This window comes from Thermobia domestica, chromosome 6 (genome assembly GCF_964235325.1).
Source record: "Thermobia domestica chromosome 6, izTheDome1.hap1.1, whole genome shotgun sequence".
Classification (NCBI taxonomy): domain Eukaryota; kingdom Metazoa; phylum Arthropoda; class Insecta; order Zygentoma; family Lepismatidae; genus Thermobia; species Thermobia domestica.
The window spans coordinates 122,504,440-122,531,770 of record NC_137459.1 but is presented as its reverse complement, the minus strand read 5'-3'; the positions used below and the strand labels follow the sequence as shown (position 1 = coordinate 122,531,770).

At 36.8% G+C, this 27,331-nt stretch overlaps 1 protein-coding gene across 7 annotated transcripts in view; it reads left to right on the top strand.

The window, feature by feature from the left end:
- Positions 1-27,331, top strand: part of LOC145688174 (uncharacterized) — a 296,608-nt gene that overhangs the window by 182,556 nt on the left and 86,721 nt on the right. For all 7 annotated transcript variants that reach the window (XM_081762022.1, XM_081762021.1, XM_081762023.1 and 4 more), the window contains exons 3-7: positions 12,064-12,201; positions 14,191-14,338; positions 21,301-21,367; positions 23,152-23,227; positions 26,454-26,621. In XM_081762022.1, the coding sequence (XP_081618148.1) occupies positions 12,064-12,201; positions 14,191-14,338; positions 21,301-21,367; positions 23,152-23,227; positions 26,454-26,621 (597 nt within the window). The remainder of the gene's footprint in view (positions 1-12,063; positions 12,202-14,190; positions 14,339-21,300; positions 21,368-23,151; positions 23,228-26,453; positions 26,622-27,331) is intronic.

Genomic DNA, 27,331 nt, shown 5'->3' with positions numbered 1-27,331 from the left:
CCAAACGTTGACTCGGTGGATGCGCCGTTCAGGTGGGACGCAGACCTCTTGTAGCTTAGTTATAGGGTGTATAATGAACTTCCCCTTGTTCAGGAACACTTTTTAATTCAGTAAAATTTATTCGTATTTTGTTCATTAAGTTATATTTGATAGAACTGTATGATTAAATAGTCCAAAATACTTTGCGTCGTTGCCTGTTACATGAATGTTTAATGTAAGGGATTCCTACATGGATGGTCTTAGGTTCGAATCCCGACCATTCTTATTGACTTTTTCTTTTAGCTACGCTCATACTGTGCAATCGAGAAACTCAATTTTGAAATAAATGTAGAAGTGTATTTCGGAATGCATAAGCACACGGCGCAAGAGTTTGTTCCTTTTTGTAACATTTTCTATGTTTCGAACTGTACCCACATCGGTACTTGTTTGCTTTGTAGGGGGCCATCAAACGCGTTAATTTGTTGAAATGTCGAATTCAACTTTTTTTCCGATCACCATTTCTTCTCTTCTATTGTCACTCCAAGTAATGATTGAGGATACGTAATATGTAATTAAAACTATGCTGATATATTACGACGTATTTTATAAAATTTATTGCACCGTTATTGAATGATAGAGAGTTATAATAATTTAGACGGAGCTATATTATTTAGTTTTTCAAGATTGTATTCAAGCTATTGTTCTTGGTCAATTTCGAATGTAGAACCCTTAAACCACAAAGAGCAGATATCTAGTTGATAATTTTTAAATTTTTTGATATCATGTGTCAAAGTTTTCGATATAAGTTGTTCATTTTCATTACATAAGCAGTAGAAACATTACAAAGCAGTAAATGGAGGAGAATGAAGTGCAACATACTCGTAGAACGAAAGAACAGAAATGTGCCTGAATATGTTCCATCCCGTTGCCAAATTGGAACATTTGTTGTGTAGATGCTACACATTTTCCCTCAAAGAAAGTGAATGTATCCGTGATGTAGAACTAACGTCTCCCAGGTACTTCCATGGGTTACGTTGTAATTTATGTTTCTAATATTTGCCTTCAGTGTAGTGTGCGTATTCAACATAATCGTAGACGGAATTTGAAGTCTTGTGTTTTGCGTCCAAAGTTATTAAGAACGGGCTCTATTACGAGGTATGATCAAAAACTACAGTGAATGTAGTTGCACAGCGCCACATATCGACGTTTTATCTATTTCAGCTAGTGAATCTTTGGGACAGTGTCAAGTTTGAACGAATTGTAACAAGGCAGTTGGCTTCCAGAGGCAGGAGAGTGAGGACGTGTTAAGTGTCTGTCGTGCATCAACATTAAGTTTTAAGCTTTTTTAATAAAAAGTACCAAAGAAGCTTACGAAATGTTAAAATCTGTGTACGACGATGAAGCAGCGACATTGAAGACATTAAAAGTGGTATGAGCGATTCAACAGGAGCAATGAGTCGGTTGAAGACGAGCAACGATCAAGACATTCTTCGACGTTTAAAACAGATGAAAACGTACTAAAAAGTGGCACAAATGATTCGTTCAATCAGGCAAATGACTGTTTAAGAGCTTTCCGAAGAACTAAAAAAAAATCTCATACGGGTCCTCGCAATGCACTTTAAGAGCCGACTTGCAGATGAGAAGACTGTCGGAAATTCATTCCCCACACCTCGCTTTTTATCTGCTAGTTTGACCGGAAAAAAATATTCCTGTCTGTCCACATCCGCAGTACCCTCCAGCATATACAGCGAAACAGGAAATTATCGAAAATGCTATCATACGTGTTCCTATATTTTTAATGAGTTAATACACAGAGTTTTATCTTAAGAGATTTGTAAAATACTAGATCTCTGGCATAACGTTTGAACCCTGCTGTAATTTACAGTCACATTCACAAAACAATTTATGTATTTACATAAAACAACGAATGTATTTTTTTATTTGCCTTTGCCTCATGTGGTTCCAGATTCGAATTCAAACGGTCGTAAGTTGATGGTTGTGTCTCTCAGTTGTTTGTTAGTTGGAAAAATGCTGGAGTCATGTAACTCAATCCGTTGTATTACATTCTTACAATTCATTAACAATTGGCAGTTCATACCCAATGTTAGTCATACTATGAAATCCGTCTTCAGGCCTTGAAGGAATATTGTACTTTTTTGTACTTTATTTATTTACTAGCTTTAATCCCGTTCTTCGCACGGAGAGAATAATTGTATTGGAAATATTTGAACCCCTTTACCTCTTAGGGTACGCATTTTCTTAAAAGTATAATGTTAATAATCCATAAGATACTTTATTTTCGGCATAAATTTTGAAGCATCCTACCCCATAGAATACAAACTGTAATCGAAATAACACCTTAAAAACCCACATTGATGTACAGGGTCAGTATAAAAAATAATGTCATTTTTTCTGACAACTGCACGTCACAGCGCACTTGCTCCAGGCAGGTTCGGTGGAGGAGGAAATAAGTTTAAAAACATACCTAGCATTTGTTACGAGCTTCTATACGGTTCGTATTATGGATTAAGCGGTGGTGCCATTCTAATTTTTTAACAACCGGTTTTCTCTCTCTCTCTCTCTCTCTCTCTCTCTCTCTCTCTCTCTCTCTCTCTCTCTGTTTCGAGTAGATGGATAGGTAGATAGATATAACTCTCTGAGGAAACAAACCATACAAGGTAGACAAAAACAAATCTTTTACTGGGTAACACAGGTGACAAGTAGGAACGTACACAGAATCCTAATGCAAAATGGTGTGATGAAATTAGGTAGCACTGCTAATATCTTGGAAACGAATTATCCCAGATAGATGGTTGTCAAAAAGTATTGGAAAGAACTTAATCCAGCAATGGATCGACAATTCTTGATAAAGATATGTATGGTCACGGTTCTGCGTTTCCAATATACAGTGAATAATCTTCACCTCGAGATTCATGTGAACTATGAATTTGAATGTGAACCCAGTTCTCATTCTTGATATGTGATATCGGAGCATTTGAGATTAAGAAATAAACGCTTATACCGTGTTGTGAGATATCATGTGTTTAACCCTGTAGCTGTAAGAACTTCTAAAAACAAAGATAGTTAAACTAAAATTTTCTGTTCCTGGGTATAACTGAGTAAAATTCATTGTTATATCTGAGTATATAAGTAACAAACGGTTCTGCGAACTCGAAATATTTTAACAACCGGTTCTAGCGAACCAGTGTGTACCGGCTGAATAACACCACTGGGTTCAAGTGGATCCTGTCTATAAGCTCGAAGTTTAAAAATACAACGTTCTATCGAACAATACTACGTCATTAAATTATGTATGGGACTCGGAAAATCGGCCATGGAGACTTGGTCATGATCCAACAAGTGCTTCAAAGACGGTTGAGAGAGCGTGAAAAACGTACCCCGCGGAGGACGTCCGTCCTCGAGCAAACCTAAGGACAATATGCAACGTGTGTATGATGTGTTGAACTCAAACCGGCGGTTAAGTATTCGAGTGATCGCAGACCGTGTAGGAATTGATAAAATGATTGTGCACACTACCATTGACGAGGATTTGCAGAAGAAAAAAATCTGTGGCAAGCTCGTCCCGAAGGTTTGGACATACGACCAAAGGCAAAACTGTGTGTTTGTTTGCGAAGATCTTTTGCAGCGCGTTCAAATGGACCCTGAGTTCTGAACATTGTGGTAACCCTTGACGAAATATAGGTGTTTGAGTACGACCCACAGACAAAACGCCGAAGTGCCGAATGGCACCCAGCAGCATCCGCTCGCCAATAAAAAAGCTCAAATGAGTAGGTCGAAGCACAAACCCATGCTCATTACCTTCTTTGACGCCAAGAGTGTAGTCCACCATGAATTTGTACCTCTGAAAGAGACCGTAATGGATGCACCTTTGTGGAAGTGCTTAAATGCGATGGGTCAACCGAGTGAAGGCAAAGATTGCTACGGACTGGAAGCTGCATCACGACAATTCTCCAAGTCACACCTGCTTCGTGGACAACGACTACCTGGCCCGGAACGGCTTTGCAACGCTTCCCCCGCCTTCCTACAGTCCCGATCTAGCCCCAGCGTACTTTTTCCTGTTCCTCCGAGTGAAGACAATCCACAAAGGAAACCACCATGGAGCTGTAGCAGAGGTCAAAGGGCTTCGACGCACTGCTTGAAGGATATTCCGGAATAGAACTTCTAAGACACGTTCAAAGCTTGGAAAACTTGGCAGAACTGTGTCAACGCTCAAGGATCCTATTTTGAAGCATTTTAATGCTTTTCAGCGATATCTTCAATACATTTTATTACCTGAATGTGGTCTCATTACTTTTTATAAAAACCGTGTAGATATATTTCAAAAGTTGTATCAAACGAACCAGCCGTTTTCCCAACCCCGAAAACTATGGATTTGACATCATTCTCAGTCATTTTGGATATTTTATTTTTCACTCTTTCTCACCTATCGTGCCGATGGGGGCTGAACGTGAACTTAAACATCATCGGAAGTCTCGGTATTCATCTCAGTGATTCCAAAAAATATGAATTCGGCACCCATATATAGTTTTCAAATATTTTTTACATGTCACCTCTTTCCAACCACCCAGGGAGTGCTACGGGTGTCTTACCCACACTGGGTTGCTGAACTTAGACTTAACGGCATCGGAATGTCAATATTCGTATCAATGACCCCAGACTTTATTTATTCGTCATTAACATCTGTCGTTTTGGATTATTTCTACGTCACCCCTATCTACTTCATTTCTAATAAAGTTAAGAATGTCTTACTCCACAGCAATTTTTGTCAAATTGTGAATCATACATGTACCAAGTTTGGTTGAAAAAACTCCATACGTTTTCAGAGCTATGGTGAAACATACATACTAACAGTTTATAGATAGATAGATAGATAGATAGATAGATAGATGGTGATCAGAAAAATGGAAACACCTGAACGAAGTTGCAACTTACCAGATTAATATGGTGTCCGGCCACCTTTCGCCTTCAGAACAGCCTTGATGCGACGTGGGATGGAGGCATAGAGGTCGTGAATGGTAGGTGGAATTTTACACCATTCCTCGTGCAGGGCATCGGCCAGTTCTGTGAGAGAGGATGGAGGCGGAAATCGTCGCCGGAGTCGTGTTTCCAAGACGGACCACAGATGTGGAGATTATGTTGAGATCTGGGGATTAGACGGGCCAGGGGAGGTGTTGAACTTCATCCCGATGTTCCTCAAACCACGCTCCAACAACGCCAGCTGTGTGAATGGGTGCATTATCATCCTGGAAGATGGCGTCATTGTTCGGGAACAACATCCGCACCATAGGATGCAAGTGGTCTCCTAAAATTGCGACATAATCGTTGGCAGTGATTCGTCCGCTAAGTGTGACCACAGGACCCAATGAATACCATGATATGGCGGCCCACAGCATCACCGAGCCTCCGCCATGTTTCACAGTTGGGCGGAGACACTGCAGATCATAAGCTTCTTTGGACGTTCTCCACACACAAACACGGCCCGTGGTTGGGAATAGGGTGAAGAATGACACATCCGACCATATCACACGTTTCCCGTCCTCAACGGTACAAGTTGCATGGTCGCGGCACCATTTGCGGGGTGCGAAAGCGTTGTGGTCCCTGATGAGCTGTTTGGCCCGTGCAACACGACCCCGTAAGTTCATGTCATGTAATTCGCGGCGGACTGTGATTGTCGAAACAAGGGGGGAGGTGCTGATTGAGTTCCTCCGTCACTTGCTGCGCAGTGGCACGACGGTTCTGCGTGACAATGCGCTTTAATACCCGGCGTGACCTGTCACTCATGATTTTCTTCCGCCCACTGTTCCGCTTCCCCGATGTGGTTTTACCGTGTGTTTTGTAGGCCGTCATCACCTTCGACACTGTCCCACGCGACACACCTAACACAGTAGCCACTGCCGTCACACTCACTCCACATAACCGCGCACCAGCAATTTTCCCTCTTTGAAAATCGGAGAGGTCTCCCATTTTACACTAGCTCCGTCTGCTGCAGCCACTGGACACTGCTGTTCCACTGCGCCTGACGTAGTATGGAGACCGACCTAACACACCACCACCAGCGGTTCGGCGCTGCGGGCGCCACGACACCACTGCCAACCCATACATCTGACGTGTTGCCAACTACAGGTGTTTCCATTTTTCTGATCACCATCTGTATATATACACAGGCTGTCTCATCTAACTTTGCGACCTCAAATATTTATCAAATGACAAAAAATGTAGAAAATCTAATTACGTAAGAATGTACCCATGTCAGGAGCCCATAAAATTCTGTAAACAACAAGGGCCCCCAGGGGTCCCATCATAGGGGCCCAGGTGCCAACTTGAAAATTTCAAGTGGAGATCCACTATTTTTATTGCAGATTCAGATTCTGCAATCAAAACTAAGCAACTTTTACTCGAAACACTCTTTCGTTATTCTAATAAATGGCGCTGTAGTCGCAAAAAAAAATGAATATCATCGTACGTATGTCTTCTAACTTTGCGTCCTCAAATATTTCCGAAATGACAAAAGATGGGACAAATCTAGTTACGTAAGAATGTACACATGTTAGGGGCCTATAAAATTCTGTAAACATCATGTTCCGCCTGGGGTTCCGTCATAGGGTCCCAGGGGCCAACTTGAAAGTTCTAAATGGAAATTCCCTATTTTTGTTGCAGATTCTGATTCTGCGACCGAAAATACGCAAATTTTACTTGAAGTACTTTTCGTTATCCGCCTAGATCACGCTATAATCACACACACACACAAAGAAATATCATCGTACGCTACCTTCGATGGATAATAAACTAAATATCTCCAGAAATACACTTGCAATTAAAAAGCACGAAATATGTGTCCAATTTTTTTTAAAAAGGCTTAGCATAAAATAGAATTGCCTTTATTTACATTTCAATGCGAGCGTGGTAGACCGATAAGATACGGAAAGGAGAGTTTTTGTGTATTGCAACAAGAAACATCTTCCCTAGAATTGTAAAGGTCAAGTAGACAAATATGTTTGTTAAATATCACGTGACACGGACAGATTAAGTAAAATCATTATTTCACACTAGTACGTAAAGGAGATTTCACAGAAGAACAAATTTAGAAAACCGGATAAATCGCAAAGAAAGTTAATTGATATGCAGGGCTATTGTAAATGATCCTCCCGATTTCAAAGGTTAATAACTCACGTGTGTTTAGTAACAATGACATGCTGCTTATGTTGTGACAGAAAACTCAAAATTATTTTTTGTTTATAAATACATGCTTGTTATGTTTCTTGTCAAAGTTACTCAAGATGAGTGCCGTTTGTAATTCAAAATACATCAGTTTGATAATCTAATTCTTGGCACACTTGCTCGTGGGTTTTCTCGGGGTTCTCCCGTTTCCTCCCACTTTCTTCATTCCACCATTTCACTCATCTCTCATCATCACCGTCTCCTTTAGCCTCACCGGCATAACCGTGGGACGTAAAACTTAAAGATTTTATTTCATTTCTTTTTTACATTCCACAGGTAGGAGATCCATCTGCTTCTTAAATGCATTCTCAAAGTTCAGTTTAATTGTTAGGGATGGGCGACTGATACACCTGGATTTAACATAACCCTAACTTCGTTGAAAATTCCATTTCACATGAATGTAGAGAATAAAAAAAAAAATTGTACTGTCTTCGTTTCCTGGTATCTAGATTTACTGTTACCCTTGTTACGGAATGCGTAACTACACACCACCTTTACTAGCCACGTAGTCTCTCCCCGGTTTCTTTTTTTTTAAAAAAAAAAAAAAGAACTTGGTTATCATGAGTCTCCTTGCCTCTCACGACTCGGTTGTCTAAAATTAGCAGATGAAAAAGTTTAACTGATGTTTTACAGCGTGTGATCAAACTGCGCACCTTTCTTGGTATGACAGTGAGCAATTCGATGGTAAAACACAAATAGTGCATTCCTGATGACGCCCAGTTCAATAAGGGCAAAATCATCAATAACCCCTTGACGAAGATTGATATACTCGGGTTTTTAGATAAATCCAGAAAAAGTAGTCTACTGGCGATAAATCAGGGGAACAGCGAACCAACGGGTTACCCAATATAACCTCTTCTGCAAATCCGTTATTTAGGAAATTCCGTGTTAAGAAATTGCCGCATATTTACACGGTTGTGCGGTCCGCACATCTCGCTGAAACCATCTGTGGGCAAAATTGTCTTCTGCAGTGTCTCTTATTGTTGAAACTATTTCATTTCGAAGCATCTCCTCACACGGTTCAGAAGTCAAATTGTTATTAATAAAAAAGGGACCAATTATTGTATATTTAGCACTACCGCCCAGATATTAAACTTTTCAAGATGTAGAATGTGTTTGAAAAGATCAATGAGATTGCTGCCAAATCAAAACCTGCAATAACCTTTGTTAATGTAACCGGTTAGGTGGAACGTGACTTCATCAGAGAACACATTGCTGGAAAGAAAACTAGGATCATCATTGATTTATTTCATCATATCTTCACAAAATTCTACATCCCGATCAAAAACATTAATCCAGCAGGTGTATCAGATGAACTTTGTATGGGTGGAACTTCATTTTCTTCATGATTTTCGCAGAAATGTGACTAATATCATGTTGCTCAGCAGCTTTATGAGTGCTAAGTTGAGTATTTTCAACAAATAACTTACGATGCACTTAACAGTAGATCTCGAAATGGGATTGTGTGGAACGCGATTTTTTCCGTTAAATATTGCCCTTACTTCAGCACATGACCTTAGGTGATTGCTCCATCCTCGTATCATCGAGAGCGTTAGAACTTTACTTTGAGAGCTCTAACACAAATCAGTTGAAATGTAACTTGAGTGTTCAGAGGTTTTCTGTAATAATGCTTACTGCTACCAGTATCTAATGGCTTGTACGTTGCTAGACCGTAATGTACAATCAACCATAAGAATTTACAGAACATGACATATTGGAATTGACAGAACATGATACGTTATTTATTCCACTAAGTTTATAAGAGCACATTTTGCTCTCTTAGATGTGCGGATCAACTTTACATCTTCATATTTACTTTCACTTCTCAGATGGAATTACATGCAGTTTCAAATCAAATCGTAATTATGGACATCTACTTCACCATAACAACAAAATGATAATGTCCTTTTAAACTTTAATAGACCCACCGATCATCCTTGCATTTTCACTTTCACTTTTGCCTCTCAGGTTTATACATATCTGCATAAACATGACAAAAATTAATAACATAATTCTCTTTTGACACTATGTCCGATTATCAGTTGAAACTTCATGTCCTAACGGAAAGTTAGAGTTAACCAACTTTCATAGTGTCCACAAGGTCACAGAAAAAATCTCAGTTCTTGAAGAATATTGTTACAAACATGTTCATAACTTTATTTGTTTGCAAGTCTTAGCACAAACATCGCACAGCATGTCCAGTTCTTGAACCAGGTTTTCATTTATTAACCTCAGGTGACATACAATGGTATTATTATTATTATTGCGATTTATGTGTTATCTAGGAGCAGCGGCGCAAATCTGTCTTCAACATTGGGGGGAGGGGGACGGGTTCCCATAATCTTTTTTTTTTATTATTTTTTTTAATGATGTTCAAAATATTTATGAAGTTGAAATACAATGCTGTGGAGGATCAGGGGAGCAGAGTTGTCTTCAATATTGGAAGACGGACAGATTTGAGGCTTATTCTGGGAGAAATCAATTTCACCTCACTTTCCTTTCTGGCAATCGGATACAAATAATCACATTTCTCCGCAAAAAGCAGATTTCAAATCGCATTATTGAGGGGGACAGTCCCCCCAAGTTCAAAGATTGGATGGGACATATCCCCTCCCCCCGTGATTTGCGCCAGTCTCTAGGAGGACAACGAAAAAAATACATAAACTAAAAGTTGCGTATTTTAGGTCGCAGTATCCGAGTCTGCATTAATGTAGAGAGTTACAATTTGGAATTTTCAAGTTGGTCCCTGCGGCCCTATGATGGGACCCTGGGGCACTTGTAGTTTACAGAATTTTATAGGCCCCTGACATGAGTACATTCCTACGGAACTAATTTGTTACATTTTTTGTCATTTCGGAAATATTTGAGGTCGCAAAGTTAGGAGACATACGTACGATGATATTCATTTTTTGCAATTACAGTGCCATCTATTAGAAAATCGAAAAAGTGCTTCAAGTAAAAGTTGCTTAGTTTTGATCGCAGAATCAGAATCTGCAATAAAAATAGGGGGTTTCTATTTGAAATTTTCAAGTTGGCCCCTATGATGGAACCCCTAGGACACTTGCTGTTTACAGAATTTTATAGGCCCCTGACATGGGAACATTCTTACGTAACTAGATTTTTCACATTTTTTGTCATTTCGGAAATATTTGAGGTCACAAAGTTAAGAGACATACGTACCATAATATTCATTTTTGCAATTAGAGTTTGGCCACGGGCATATAATTTGAAGTAGTCACCAACTACTTCTATAAAAATTATTGCGGAAGTACCGCAGGATTCTGAAACGTGGATTTTTGGATACAACACATACTATTTCCTAAGTGAAGTCTTCACCCGACTGCGGTAGGTTCAATAGGTTTGGAGCTATGGACCTTCAAAATCCAATTTTTCATGTTTTCGGCAGCCTATAACTCCGAAAGGAAGCATTTGTGCACCCAGGTTGGTCTATACTTTTCGTCTTATCTTGGTGTCTCCCAAACGTTGTTGTTTTGAATCACCTTTATATATATAAATAAAATATGAGCAACACCTTCGTCGTTGCTCCTGTAGTTTCCCGATCCAACTAACATGGGCATTCTTGCCTATGCTTGGGCTTAAATGCCCGCCCCCCCCCCTCCCCATCCGTACCGACAAAGATTGAATTTTCACTTTAATGATAGCTGGAGTGTGACTATTCATCTCAGCGACCCAAAAAGGAATTTTGGATTTAACACTACTGCCTGTCATTTTGTATTATTTTTGCATATCACTCCCTTTCCACTTTTAGGGGTGCTTATTGGGGCTGGACGTGAACTTACACGACATCGGAAGTGTCACTACTCATTCAGTGACTCCAAAAACCTATGGATTAAACATTAATATCAGTCATTCTTTTACACGTTCCTACTTCTCACACCCCCTAAGGGCAGTAAGGGGTCTTACCCACACTGGAAGCTGAACTTGGTCTTAAACGGCATCTGGACTGTTACCAATTAACTTAGCCATTCCGAAAACGATTGATTAGAAACTAGTATCAGTCATTTTCGATTATTTTCCTTTTCTCAGGCGTGCTGATGGAGGTTGAATTTGGAATTGAGCGGCATCGGGAAGCGTCACGATTCATGTTAGCAACTTCAGAAATTCTGACATATAATATCTATAAATTTTTATGATTGTTATAAGTAGCTCCTCCTACCCCCCTAGGAGTGCTAGGGAGTCTTAGCCCCACTGGAAACTGAAGACACTAGAACTCTCGCCAATCAACTTAGGGACACCAAAAACTATGGATTTGGTACTAGTATCAGTTGTTTTCTGTTACTTTTATATGTCACCATTTCATCCTCCCTCCAGGCTGCTAGTTGGGGCGAACTTAAACGTCTGAAGTGTCACTATTTATCTAAGCGACCCCAAAAACTACGGATTCGACACTATTATCGATCTTTTTATGATTTTTATGTGTCACCCACTCCCACTTTCCCCTAGGTTGCTTGGGGGTTCGTACCCTCACAGTGCTTTCTTCCAGACTGTAAGTAATATGTATACCAAGTTTGGTTAAAATTACTCCAGGCATTCCGAGCCTTCTCGTGGCTAAGCTGTAAGCGTACGCGTCTTTGGCGTGGGAATCCCTGTGGGAGCTCATATGGTTCGGAACCCTCGTTAAACTGTAGGTCTAAGTCTCATATAGCCTCGCTGCTGAAAGAGATGCTAAACTGAAATGAAATCAAAAATACTCCATGCATTCCAGAGTTATGCTGGAACACGCACACGTGTATAAGATGTATTTATGGTTCTATGTTGAAAGTAGCTCCCAATATGGATGTGGGCATATATGTTGTGATTTAATGTTTCTTGTTCTCTTAACAGGAGCGGACCCTAATATTGGACCAGCCGGTGAAGATTGGCCGCTCAGTAGCTCGTGCCCGGCCAGCTCCCAACAATGCCATATTTGATTGCAAGGTGTTGTCACGAAATCATGCTTTGCTCTGGTATGAAACAGGAAAGGTACGTTTTTGCAGTTCTTAAGAAATAAAGTTTATTTCGTTATGTGTTGGTAATGAAAGCAGGGATCGAAATAGCTGAATAGATGTCATGAAATAGTTTTCGAGGTAAATGTACCATTCGGAATGTGTCTCTCTCATAAAAAACATTATTGAGTAGAATGATACTTATATACTGTTAACATGCCCACCTGTCTACCTCGTAATTTTGCTCCATTGGAGCAGCGTTATCCTTTCTGTTAATGTTAAATTCACCTGTGTATGTTAGACACCTATCAGAAAATTCAACAGTATGTGTGTTTATTTTCTTTTCTTAGAAATCATAGTGTAGTAACATACCTGTGAAAAGAATTGGTTATTACAATATTATATTACATAATAGACTGTGATAATTATAATTTACATGGTTACCTTGAGTACCATGATTACCACGTAAATAGACCTAGCAAAGCACAGGAAACGTTTAATCATCACAGGATTTCATCATAAGATAGAAAAGAGAAAGATAAAAAAAAATGTGAAATAAATTTAAAAATTAAACTATAAGAGTAGCTTTATACATCTCCCCCCGCTTTTTTTCCTTTTATTTATTTATTTATGAAACTAGTATGTAAACTATTGTCCTTCTGTCTTTTTCGCATTTTTCTTTGTTTCCTTCTTTTTCGGACTCAAAATGTGGCCTCTTATGAATGGAAGTTACAGTTTAAATTGTTACTTTCGTCATATCTGTGATTTTTAAACGTGATTTCTTTATACATATATAGTTCTAAAATAGGAAGCAGGGATAGAAAATTAATTACCAGAAAATAGTGTAAACATGATAACACAGTAAATAAATACAAGGGGCTGCAATGGCTTAGTGGTAGAGAGCTCACCTGTAGTTTGCGAGGTCAATAGTTCGATCGCAGCTCCCGTCAATTAGGCTTTGTGGTGGACATACTGTGCGTGAGTTTTTTCCTGGTTCTCCAGTTTCTTTTCACATTCTTCATCCATTACATTACAATTCTCTCTCAGCTTCGGTGCATACACGTGGGAAGTTAAACTCAAAAAAGGAGGAGGAAATAAAAGTACACTAGAAGCAGTTTCACTACAATGCCTTATCTGGAAGTAAAGGTGGTTTAGGTGAAGATAGCTTTTAGAAAATCAGTCGTATTTTGTAAGTGTTTATTAGTGGTCCGTCCAATAAGGCCCCACACGCAATAATCTAGGGGATTTAGCTCCGTGAGTTTCAAGTTAGGTCTGGTGAGTGGTCACAAGTTAAGGTGACTTGATCATGGAGATTCGTTGCTATCCAATCCTGGGTCATTACAGCTGTATGTTCAAGTGCAGAATACTGCTAAAAACACGTACGGCCTTTCATTGCATACGATGTCTGTCCAGGGTTAGACACTGTTTCCAGAACTTTAGTTCAGCCAGTAACATTCACCAGAAGACTGTGAAAAGAATTATGGTGTCATGATACCTTCTGATGGTCTGAAAAGATATAACAACTGTTAATTAGCATATAACTGCAGACGTACACACATATTGTCAAATACCTCACGCACCATGTATGACACTAATAAATTGAGTACATTTCGGTTGTCGAGTTCTGGCATGAGAGAAGAAGAAAAGAAAGACAATAGAATATATATATGTTTAGAATAAAATATAGAATAAATAATAGAATAAAATATGTTTATTCTGCTATTTTTTTCTCCTTAATTTTGAAGGAAACTACTAAGTACTTTGTTGTTCATGTGCCTAAATTAGAGTAGATGTGCGTGGCTTATAGCTCTTGTAAACTGTCAAATCTTGTCATATTCATCTTTCGTATGTTTTAATCTTCAGAGTCTGTAAAACAACTACATTATCCTCTCTCTTTATGTGTTATCTGATCTAATAATTTGCTCTGTTCGAACGTATTTTAAGTTTGTTTTCACGGTTATATAGCTGTTTAGATATTAAGACAGATATATCGTTGGTTACATCAGCATAAACGTTTTTTCTATAGTTTTATTTGCAGGATACTAAGAGTAGTAATGGGACATTTGTTAACAATCAGAGACTTAGTAAAGGCTCAGAAGAATCACCTCCTCGAGAAGTGTGCTCAGGAGACATTGTTCAATTCGGTGTTGATGTTATGGAAAATTCGAGAAAAGGTAAGATTCTTTCTGCAGACAAATATGTTATTCTTTTAATTAGTTTACCTTGAATTCATTTTCTAATAAGGAATTGTATTGTAAGGATCGTTGCTGTATGCGTGGTTGTTATTCTTAAAGAACGTTCTTGCTTTCATATGTATCGATCGACGTAATGTTTTTGTTTTGAGTCTAGTAAGTATCAAGTATGTAAATGTAATTCCTAAAACGAAGTTCAATGTGTGTCTTTTTATTTCTTGTGCTTTGTTCAGTTTCAGTTTCTTACTAAAACTGTTATTGTTTTTATACTGTTAATTTGTAATTTAGAAATTTCTTCATATACAGTCATATTTCGCCCATAATTTTGTATTTGGACGTATCGTCATATGAGAACCAAAGCAATAGCTCCAGAAATGGGATTTTTTTTCTTGGATTATGTACACTCCGCATCAAAAAAATTGCGACAGCTACCGCCGTGCAGTTAGGCCACACAATATACACCTTCTTATCCCATAATCGTGTCAGGTAAAGAGACCTCTCTTCTCTCTCTTTCTTTCTTCTCTCCTATACTAAAATTAGCTAGCAACATGAGCGCAATTCTTATTTCAAACTACACATGTATTAGTTTCGACAAAATGAAATAAGAAAACCGAGATGAAACAAGATTCATAGGTTGATGTAGGGAGAAACTGAAACACACACAATGAAAAAATGAAACCAATGGAGAATAAATATACTTATATAGGATACAACTTTGTTTGGAGGGGGAAAAAACAAAATTGTATCCTAAACAAGGGAGAAACAGGGTTCATTTAATACTAATTCCTATCAATTAAAGTTAAGGATGTAATTAATGGTTATTTATTTTAGCATTATAAATTAATGATAAAGTATTATCCTGGATTTTCTTCCCTTATTTATCTAGTTACACATGTACCTTTTGGATAAGAAGCTAATTGTTGTTGGCCTTGAGGGTAAATAACTAGATATAATTGGTCGCAGTATTTGCTTTTGTTTATTAATTAGTGTTTGAAGCAGTTAAGGTGTAGTGAGATTCGGCGAAATTCGTGCCAGCTGCCGCGGTGAGACGAGGGGGTCGGAGGGAAGAGTGAAGATGACGGTTAAGATGTAGTTATAAATATGAATTAAAGGGCTTCATCTTTTTATATTTTTCTCAGAACTATTCGAATATATAGAGGATGCTTTAAACATTCATTATGTCCCTTTCATAATATATAACATACTCAATTTCAAGTAGAACTGTAGATCTCCGAGACACATCTAGGATAATGTCAAAAGTTTAACACACATGCTTTCTTTCCGCGTGGTCCGATTGCAAATTCGGTAGATTTTCATTGGACATAAACCCAGTAGATAGCTTTGGTCATATCCTCCATTTCAGACTACTAATGCAAACTGAACAAACAAACAAAAAAGAAACGGAAAGAGAAAATAGAAGAGTTCTATTTTACTGCTAAATTTCTATCAGGAATACCCTATATTAAAAGTTCAAAGTATATCGTAATGAAAAGTAACAAATATTGGAAAGGAAAAGTTTATGTTCTTCATAGATGTAGCATGTTTCAAATTTCAACGTGAAAAAACAAATTGAATTATAGGATGGGAACAAATTTTGTGTCGAACTAGTATAAATATAATTTTGTTTTAAAATAACCAAAGAGGTTACCATTTTCTAGTCTTTTCCGAAGATTTATCTGTTCCGAAATCCAGCATTGATTTCATCTCTTCCGGATATAACGTAATTTGCACAGATAGAATGAACACGTTAAGAGCTCAAACGGATCATCGTGTAAGTCGGATGATGTTGGTTAGGTTATAGACCACCACTGGGTCGAGGATTCAGATCCATAGTGACCCGGTTATTCGACTGCTACTCGGTAACCCAGGGAAAAAAAAAGATATTTTACTTATTCCCTTGAGTTTAAGCAGTATTTCTGACAGAGATGACGAGGACTAAAGATGTTATCCCAGAGCACTTAAAACACGACGCCTAAGTTAACAGTTAATTAAATTCTCCAGACCAGGTATATCGGACTCTTGCTCCGTTTTAACTTTGGAACATGAAGTGCTTGTGTGTGAGAGAGGGGGAGAAGCGAAAGACGCAAAGACAGGAAAGGGAAACGTCAAGAAAGAGAGAAAGGAAGACGAATATAAATATGAAACATACTTATTGCAATGTATGGTGTAGAATGCACACACTGAACGCACACACTGTTTACTCGAACTATCGCCAGTGATGCCTTGTAAGTTCTCCATCAGAAGAGAAATCTTTGCAGCGATTATTTTATGCGAAAAAATCATTCTACCTGATGGGAAATCGAACCAAGATTTCCCATTTGAAAGTCTGGCACGTTACCACTACACCACCGATTGCTTTAGCCAAACTTTGTTTAACAAATGGTGTAGTGTTTCTTTCTAAGAACGATAGCATGAAAAGTGTATACTGCAGATCAATGATGTCTTTGGAATGTCCTGGTAATTCCCTTGCCCTTTCCCAACAAGCATTCGTAAATCGTCTCTATCATGATACAGGTGTTTGCTTCCACATTGTTATGTATTGCTTGTCCGGTACAATAAGTCTATTCTTCACAATCACTTTGTAAAAAAAAAAAAAAATAATAATAACTTTGGCGTGAACAGGACTTCAACCTACGTTCGATCGCTGTATTATTCATAAGGCCATTACGTTACCCCTACACTATCAGGCCATCTGAAATTGCTAGCCAAATATTACTTACTTTGGCCCTGATCTTTGGAACGAACCAAAGTACACTACGATATTGACTTATTCGACGGCCTAGAGAGAAATTAGTGCCCACTAATAAAGGAAAAACATAAAATCCAATAAAAGTTTCAGAAATAAGACATATTTTGCAGTAATTTCGTCCTGCAAGTTCAAAAGTATGTGAATAATAATAATAATAATAATAATAATAATAATAATAATAATAATATAATAATAATAATAATAAATGTTCACGTTCACAGTACAGGAGTCTATTATTATTGTTATTACTATTATTATTAATATTAACATCTATTACCATCTATTATTATTAACATCTTCGTTGAGTTAAATTGAGAAAAAATAGTTATATGTTCCGTTACTCAGTCACTGTTTAGGATTACTAAAGCGCTCTTTGATATCGGTCATTTTCGATGTGTTTTATATATCCCCTCCCCACCCTATGTTGTGGGGCACGGCAACTGCCTCGCTCCCTTTACCCATCTCTTAACTTACACCGTCAAAGTGATATGACAGACACCATCTCAGGTTCGAACTTCATCTAGGTTGAAAATTTGATCGAGATTGGTTTGGTGGTTCAAGAGTCATTAAGTTTTATTTAGTTTTATATATCTCCCTCTCCCATTCTTCTCCTCAAGTTCTCCCGTGAAAGTGAAACGATAATCATCTCAGGCCCGAATCTCACCTATGTTAAGAATTTGATCGTGATTGATCCTTTGTTTCACGAGTTATCAAGTTTTATTTATTTTTTAACCCCTCCCTCTCCTCAACCCTAAGCTATATCGTCAGAGTAAATAGATAAATACCATCTTAGGCCCGAACTTCATCTATGTTGAAAATTTAATAGAGATCGGTCGGGTGATTCAAGAGTGATGAAGTCACAAAAACAGTTAATTCCATTTTCATTTTTTTCTTCATATATATCTTCCTTTCTCCGGACCCTACGTTGCACAGTCAAACTGAATTATATATGTTGAAAGTTTGATAGAGTTCGGTCTGGTGGTTCAAGAGTTATTACGTTTAATTATTTTTTATATATCAACCCTCCTCCCCTCCTCTTTCTTCTAAGTTGTACCGTTAAAATGAAATGATAAAAAAAGCTTCCCAGACCCGAACCTTATCAATGTTGAAAATTTAATCGAGATCGGTCGGGTGGTTCAAGAGATTAGAAGTCACAAACGTAGTTACTTTCAATATTATAATATAGGTTGTTATTATTATTATTATTATTAATATTATTATTATTTGCGTACTTTTGACCTTGCATGGCGAAATTACTGCAAAATATGTTTTATTTCTCTATCTTTCCCTCGATTGTATGTTTTTCCTTTATCAGTGGACACAAATTTCTCTGTAGGCCGTCGAATAAATACATTTCGTTGTCCACTCTGGTGCAAATAACGTTACAGGAAGAAGTCGGTTCGTTCCAAAGATCAGGCCCGAAGTAAGTAATATTTGGGTTGTAAGTTCAGATGGCATGATAGTGTAGGGGTAACGTAATGGCCTTATGAATAATACAGCGATCGAACGTAGGTTGAAGTCCTGTTTACGCCAAAGTTAATTTTTATACAAAGTGATTGTGAAGAATCGATTTATCATACTCGACAAGCAATACATAACAATGTGAAAGCAAACACCTGCATCACGATAGAGACGATATACGAATGCTGGTTGGGAAAGGGCAAGGGAATTACCAGGACATTCCAAAGACGACATTGATCTGCAGTATACACTTTTCATGTTATCGTTCTCAGAAAGAAACACTACACCATTTGTTAAACAAAGTTTGGCTAAAGCAATCTGTGGTGTAGTGGTAACGTACCAGACTTTCAAATGGAAAATCTTAGTTCGATTCCCCATCCGGTAGAATGATTTTTTCGCATAAAATAATCGCTGCAGAGATTTATCTTCTGATGGAGAACTTACAAGGCATCACTGGCGATAGTTCGAGTAAACAGTGTGTGCGTTCTACACCATACACTGCAGTGATAAGTACGTTTCATATTTATATTCGTTTCCCTTTCCCTCTTTCTTGACCTTTCCCTAGGCTGCCTTTGGATCTTTCACTTCTCCCCCTCTCTCCCTCTCTCACACACACGCACTTCATGTTCGAAAGTTAAAACGCAGCAAGAGTCCGATATATCTGGTCTGGAGAATTTAATTAACTGTAAACTTAGGCGTCGTGTTTTTCGTGCTCTGGGGATAACATCTCCAGTCCTCGTCATCTCTGTCAGAAACTGTTTAAACGCAAGGGAATAAGTAAAATATCTTTTTTATCCCCTGAGTTGCCGAGTCTCCGTCGAATAACCGAGTTACTATGGATTTGAATTCTCGACCCAGTGATGGTCTATAACCTAATCAACATCATCCGACTGACACGATGATCCGTTTGAGCTCTCAACGTGTTCATTCTATCTGTGCAAATTACGTTATATCCGGAAGAGATGAAATCAATGCTGGATTTCGGAACAGATAAATCTTCGGAAAAGACTAGAAAATGGTAACCTCTTTGGCTATTTTAAAACAAAATTTTATTTATACTATTTCGACACAAAATTTATTCCCATCCTATAATTCAATTTTTTTTTTTTTTTCACGTTGAAATTTGAAACATGCTACATCTATGAGGAACCTAAACTTTTCCTTTCCAATATTTGTTACTTTTCATTACGATACACTTTGGACGTTTAATATAGGGTATTCCTGATAGAAATTTAGCAGTAAAATAGAACTCTTCTATTTTCTCCTTCTTTCTTTCTCTTTTCGTTTTCTTTTTTTTTTTTTTTTCGTTTGTTTAGTTTGCATTAGTAGTCTGAAATGGAGGATATGACCGACGCTATCTACTGAGTTTATTCGAGTGTATTTTAGAACAGTACGTCCAATGAAAATCTACCGAATTTGCAATCGGACCACGCGGAAAGAAAGCATGTGTGTTAAACTTTTGACATTATCCTAGATGTGTCTCGGAGATCTACAATTCTACTTGAAATTGAGTATGCTATCCATTATGAAAGGGACATAATGAATGTTGAAAGCATTCTCAATATATTCGAATAGTTTTGAAAAAATATGTAAAAACAAACGTTATTTCTATATTACTGTTGCATTTCTGGAAACGGAACTTTATAGTGTTAGGTTCTTTTCTTACTACTATCAATTCCACAGTTTTACCTGTTCTCCCTTTTGTTTTTCTTCTTCTCTCCTCTTGTCTCTCTCTGCCTCATTTCTGAATGTCTGTGTAATAGACATTCATTGGTTTCAGTTTTTCATTGTGGGTGTTTCAGTTTCTCCCTACATCAACCTATGAATCTTGTTTCGTCTCGGTTTTGTTATTTCCTTTTATCGAAACTAATACATGTGTAGTTTGAAATAAGAATTGCGCTCATGTTGTTAGCTAATTTTAGTATAGGAGAGAAGAAAGGAGGAGAGAGAGAGGTTCTTTACCTGACACGATTATGGGATAAGAAGGTGTATATTGGGTGGCCTAAGTGCACGGCGTTAACTGTCGCAATGTTTTTTGATGCGGAGTGTACACTCATGTCCAAAATGATTGTCGCATATCTATAACTGTCTTCTTGTAAGAATATAATTTGATAATGATTTTGCAGAGTACTTTTAATACTGATTCTATGTGTATAATCGGGAAGTGTATATTTGTGGTAAATTTCATAGGAAAAAATTATATTTACGAAAATTGGAATGAGTAAAACAAAATGTCGCTAAATGGACAAGAGAGTTTTGTTTTCGTTTTATTCTTCTTATTTACTGCTCTTTTGACATGAAATTTGCCACATATATGTCTTTACCGATTATACACATATTAACATTATAAAAATACCGGACGAATTCGTTATCAAATTATATTCCTACAACAACATATTTATAGACATGCGACAATAATTTTGGACATGAGTGTACAAAATTCTGAAACCCCACTTGGTGTCACTTGAGTGTCGTTGAATCTCATTTGTCATGCCTTGTCTGCTATACAATACAGTTGTTCCATCTTATTAAAACAACATTTGTGTAAAAAAGTAAAATAAACTTTTTCCTGTCTCCTGTAAATCTATGAAAATGGAGTTATGTTCCTCTGGTTCTCACACGACGTTATATAAATACAAACCTGTGATGAGATTAAAAGTTAATAATAATTTTCTTAGCTTAAGAACGTAGTTTGTACCTTAATAGTGTTCTATTTCACTTACTTTCCTTCCAGTCACACATGGTTGTATTGTAGCGACGTTGAAGCTATATTTACCTGATGGAAAAGAAGCGAAAGCTAGGTAAGGAGCAACTCCAACAAGCATGTACTTTATTGTAAATTTAAAGTTGATTACAACGGGATTGTTTTTCATTTTCTTTTTTATTTCTTTCTTTTTTTTTCGTCGTAAATCTATGGAAGCTGATTACTCGAGAAAGGAAGACCAAAAGGAATCATTGTAGCTATTTGGGTATATGTATGTGTGTTTTATTAGTAACAGTTCGAAGTGTCATTTTCTCTGCACTTTTTAAAATGTATGTTTACTTAGCACCTTTGCAATATTACTTTTTTGTACTCAATTCAATACTATACTTCTAAAATTGCATTATACAGAATTGTACTGACCTTTTTATATTCCTTTGCAAGCCAATGTTATTTCAGCATTTCGAGTATTTTTCATGAACACTCATCATCAGAAACCGAAAACAGTTTAAATCGTCCTGGGCAATGAGTTCGTAATATACTTGATGTATCAGCACCTATGTAATTATGAAATTATATACATTTGGAAATTATATACCAATACGATGTTAGGTATTTTTAAACTCTCAATTATGATGGGACGATCTCACTATATACATCAAGCCTTCCCCCCTCACAATATCTATGTATATGCAGATGCTTATCAATTTAGTTAAATATTTTAGATGTCTGGGTTGACAATGGTCAGGTGACGACCACAGCACCGAGCTGGTGATGTTAGTATGTTAGAGCAAACTTCGTACGTGAGGAGTAGTAGAACAGCTGTGTGCAGCGAACTGAGCAGACAGTGATAGTGTAAACCAGGGGATCTCTTTGATTTCCAGAAAGGGTAAATGATTGGTGTTCGGTTATGTGGCCGAGCGTGAAGAAAGTGCAAATGTGTTGGGTGCGTCGTGAGGGATATTGTCCATGGTTTGAGAAAGTGATCGAAAAAAAAAAAAACCTTCAGTGACAGGTCCCGCCGAGCATTAAAACAGACGTCACTCAGAACCGTCGTGTGTCTGCGATTCAAGAGACGGAGAAACACATGCAGCACCTCCCACAGCCTATGTCACAAATCACAATCCGCCACGTGTAACAAGACATGGACACATACGGTTGAGTTGCACGAGAAAAACTGTTGAGAGACCATAACACTTCAGCCCGGCGCCTGAGGTGTCTTTAACATAGGTTGCTGATGACTGCTGTTTTTAAGTAATTAGCTAGGAGAATTTTGTAGATTACAGAACTCGAGGTAAATATATGAGAACTGCGGAGTGAAGTGAAAGCATTTCGTTAAAATCAAGGAACAGCAATGAGAATAGTAAAAATTAGTGGGAAATATCAGTTGATTGAAGCTGCAGCTTGTCCTTTGTTGGAACACGGTATATGGGATATGTAGGAGAAACGTTATATCTGGTGTATCACGTAGGAAGAAATTTACATTTCTGAAGGAAGGTACTATCTTAGATCACTCAATTCCTGTGTTCAAAAATGTTGCTTTGAAGAATAGTTGTCGGAGTAACGAATAGCTTCGAAGCTTTTTTTAATTTTTTTTTTAAATTTATTTATTTATTTTATTTTTTTAATATAAAATCGTTAAAATTTATCACCACGGATCAGCAGTGAAATTGCAGGGATATCTTCTAAAATTGACCGTAAACATGCTGTAATATAAATAGATAATAGAGTTTCAGTTCATCTATTTAGCAATGCGGAAGCTTATTTGAGTTTCATTACTATTTCATCCACTGTTTTACGAAGTAACACTGTATATAGCATAATAGTGTTGTATCACTGTTGAATTTTTTGTTCTTGAGTAAGTAATACTGTTTTTTATTACAGCCCTTCCACGTCTGTAGTAAGTTCTGTTGGTGTGGTTCCGTTAGAAGATATGTACCAATTAAATCAATATTTACAGGTCAGTGATGTATGTATTCATACTACTTTTTGGTTTCGAAATACTTCCTTAATGTTGTTTTGTTAAGTTGTCACGGACAAAATGTAGTCACAAGACAATGGCAATAACTACCGTAAATACGCGCGTAATTTTCGCCCTCGCATAACTTTCACATCCCAATTATGAAGGCCATTTTCTGTATATTTTATTCTCCTCGCGTAATTTGCGCACGCGAGAATTTGACAGTGATTTCTAAGGTAAGAAACCACACGACTTCTTAATCAATTTTTTAGTTATTTTTCTACAAATTTAGAATTAGTTGTTTGTTGTCAATTCTTGCTACAAAGAAAATGTGTACCGGTATTTTCGTGTTATTTTGACTGGGGAAAAAAATTAGATGATGTTCACTGATGTGGCTATTTTTTTTTTTCCGCATAATTTAGGCACCTCTGTTTCAAAACAACTTTTTTCGTCTAAAAAAGTGCGAAAATTACGCGAGTAAATACGATATTTAGAAAGCTTGAGCTTTTTGGTAATCGATTTGTGTTTAGTTTCTTAGATTAGGAGTCCTGATGTACGAAGGAAACCTTGATACGAGTTTTTGACAGATACACTAAAACTTTGTTGTTGAACGATGAAAGGAAATAACATGAGGGAAATTGGGAGAGAATAGGGAGAAAAGGGGAATAAAGAAAGAAAAGAAAGAAGAAAATTTCACCTTACTGTAAGAGGCATCACTCTATATTACTTCTTCATTATGTTGTGCTCCCTGTATTGTTCTTACATAGTAAGTTATTGTGAATGAATTTCTATGTGTCGAAATATTTCTGTTGTAAAACACAAGAAATGAATACAATGTCTACTAAGCAGCAGCTATTCTTTAGGAATTGGTCGTTTACTAACAAACACAAAGAGAAGCTTCAAAAATTAAAGAAGTACGTATCTCTTGACTAATAAAACAACACAATATTGGATATATAAAGAAAAATGCATGACTTTGTGTAAAACTTGCCACGATCTTTAAATTTAATATACAGTTAAGAAATTGCAGTGGCATGTTCTCATAACTCCTTGTGTTTGTATAGTATACGACTAGAGAATATATATATATATATATATATAATCTTTAAAAACACTGCTATTTTCTCTTTCTCGATGATTGTATAAAATTGTTTCTTATATTCGAAGTCGTTAGACGACTATATTTTGTGAAGAAAAAAATTAAAAGTTTCGTAATGACTAAAACTATAAGGATCAATTTTATACAATTATGTATAGTGTGAAGTGCAGTTTTTGAAAATAAGTTATTAATCATTTTTTAAAATCCTATTGGGTATTATGCCTCTGTATAGGGTTGGGACATTACGGCGCTAAAAATACAAGCCAATGACAAACAAGAGGTTCGTTACGTAATCTTGACTATAAAATACTGATCTATAATGGTTTTGACGTGGGGATAAATACCTTTTCAGACAATACATGAAATCTAATTTCCGTACTCAAATACGGCATTTGGTTTCCGGTAATATGTTCTAGAATTAAAGAAGTGTCTTTACAACATTCAGTATATGTGAGTTCGGTGTTCACTCTGAGCCTGACTATCTTGATTAGCTTTCAAACTGGCATTGCATCGGCTGCGAGCAAATGTAAGATATACATCCCAACATACTGCATGTGTCGTTTTGGTTGTCTAATCGCTTTATTAGTCCCAGCAAGTTATACATTTTTTCAGTATGTTTTACGGATTGGCTAAATTTAATCTGGCTAGCAAGAAAACAATACCGCAAACCTAGAAACAGACGCAAAATAATTTTTGTTTCAGTATAAAATTTCGCTCACACTTTGTGACGAGAAAACTACTGTGAACTCAGATAAAAAATAAATAAATAAATACCTAGTACGAGTTTAGTTTATAAAATTGAAGCAGTAAACTGCTATTTTTGGTATTACCTTAGTTTAACACGATATTAAAAGTTCAGTATTCACAGAAACTATTCTTTATTAGGATCACACAGTGAGACTTTTAAGATTGTGTTGTTAGTACATCCGTCCGTTACTCCTTACGATAACTCTTGAATGTAAGTTGTTTTTTTTTTTTTTTTTTTTTTTTTAATAGATAGCTAGAGCTATTATCTCGGCCGAGTTCATTAATGGAGTCAATATGTTAGCCTAATAACAAATAATGGCGACGTTAACGGTGGTTATCCATACCCATACATGGAAATATTTCCAATGTTCCTCTTTAAGTTTATTTGTTGTCATATCGTGTCAGTGTGTTTGAAATAGGAATTTTGCAAATCTCGCATTTAGCTTTCTCCTCTTCGAATTTCAACTGCTTCAATGAGTACTAGATTGCTCGATATATAGATATACTTAGTCGTACGCTCCAACATAAAATATCCTTAGCTCCCAGTACATGGTACTAGCTGAAGTTTTAGCTTATTCATAACTTATAAATGATAATTTCGTGGAATAAAACCTAACGATAACATATTCAGATCCAGTTATTGCTAACTTGAGTAGTCTGTTCTATTAAAACATTTTTGTCGCTGAATATTAATACTTCAACAAGCATTTGTTGAAAATAGAAAACGCACTGCATTTACTGATTTGGCTTTTTCTTTCCTGTCAAATGACCGATTTTCTTGGATTGTTGTTTAACTTTTTCATGTTTTTCCTTTCTTCACAGTATAGTAATTAAATCTTTCTTTGTCTTATAATGGAAATAGAAAGGCGAAACTTAATGTTGGTAAATCATAAAAATTTCTTAACCGACAAAGATATGAAAAACTTCTTCTTTTTTCTTTCTTTAAGAAAAACCAATTTTTTCGAGATTTTGCATTTCTATAGTAGGATGTTGAGGTTAATATGGGTATTGTGTGCAAAGTGGAGGAAACGAAGTATTGTTCTAACACCTATAAACCATTATTTAGTTAAGCAATGTTATCTAGATTTTATTCAGAGCTAAGTTTGAAAGACACATTTCTGAAACTTTGTATTGTTTTCTAAATTGTATGTTGTTGCAAAAAAAGAATAAGAAAAGAAAGAAAGAAAAAGTTGTTTACCATACACACACAACCTGGAATCGAGCCTAGTGGTTCATCGATTAAGAAGTGAATACTTCGCCATGAGCTAATTTGTCATGGTAAACGTTTGATTAGGACTGTCTTATTGTGGATTACATATTTGTAACTGGTGTATCTCTCTTATATCCGTACTTGAATTGGGTATGTTTAAATTATTGTAGGAAGCTCTTCAACGTGAACAGCTTGTAGAGAACAAATTGGCAACTCTTCAGCGCCTTGTGGAAAGTACGAGAGAAGCATCGGAAGTTGGATGGAAGGCTCTAATCGACGAAGATCGACTTTTAACGAGGGTGGAAATCCTTGAAAATCAGTTACAAACATACTCAAAGGTGAGAAATTAATACTTTTGTAACGCTAGGGAGAAATAATGTATATTTTTTAATATTTTAAGCAAATAAAACAACCAACTATTCATAGACCTCTTGAAAGGAATATGCTCTTTTAAATATTACGTAAAAATGATCACTATTCACTCGTTTGGAAGAAACAGTGGTTAAGAATAGTTACAGAATTCCAAGTTTAAAGATGTAAAATTGTGTGAAAAAAAAATGTACTCTTTTCAATTTTTGTAGTTTCAGTTGTGCATTATTAAATTTAGTATTTTCGTGATCGCAAAATATCATACTTTTGCCTAGAAATGATAGCACACAGATACTACCAAACGAAGTTTGGAATATTTTGAGCAAAGCATGAAATGATATGCAGATTTAATTCGTATCGTACAGAAATTTAGCTAGGAGTATGTATTATTAGCATGGAAAAACATGTTTGGTTGTCATATAATAAAGACCAATAAAGAAACAGTAGTTGTGGTGACACCGTGGGAAGATGATTTTCGCGTTTGCATTGTGCTTTAGCACCGCTTCCCCTTTTCACAGGGTAAAGTTGATCTTGACTTATGTGTAAAATTTATCACCACGGATCAGCAGTGAAATTGATAATAAGTTAATTGATACTCAGTCCCGGCGATAAAGGCCCCGTAGATCCTGCGGGGCATGGGAATGGTCGCTCAGGATATTGAAATTCAATTTGCATAGCG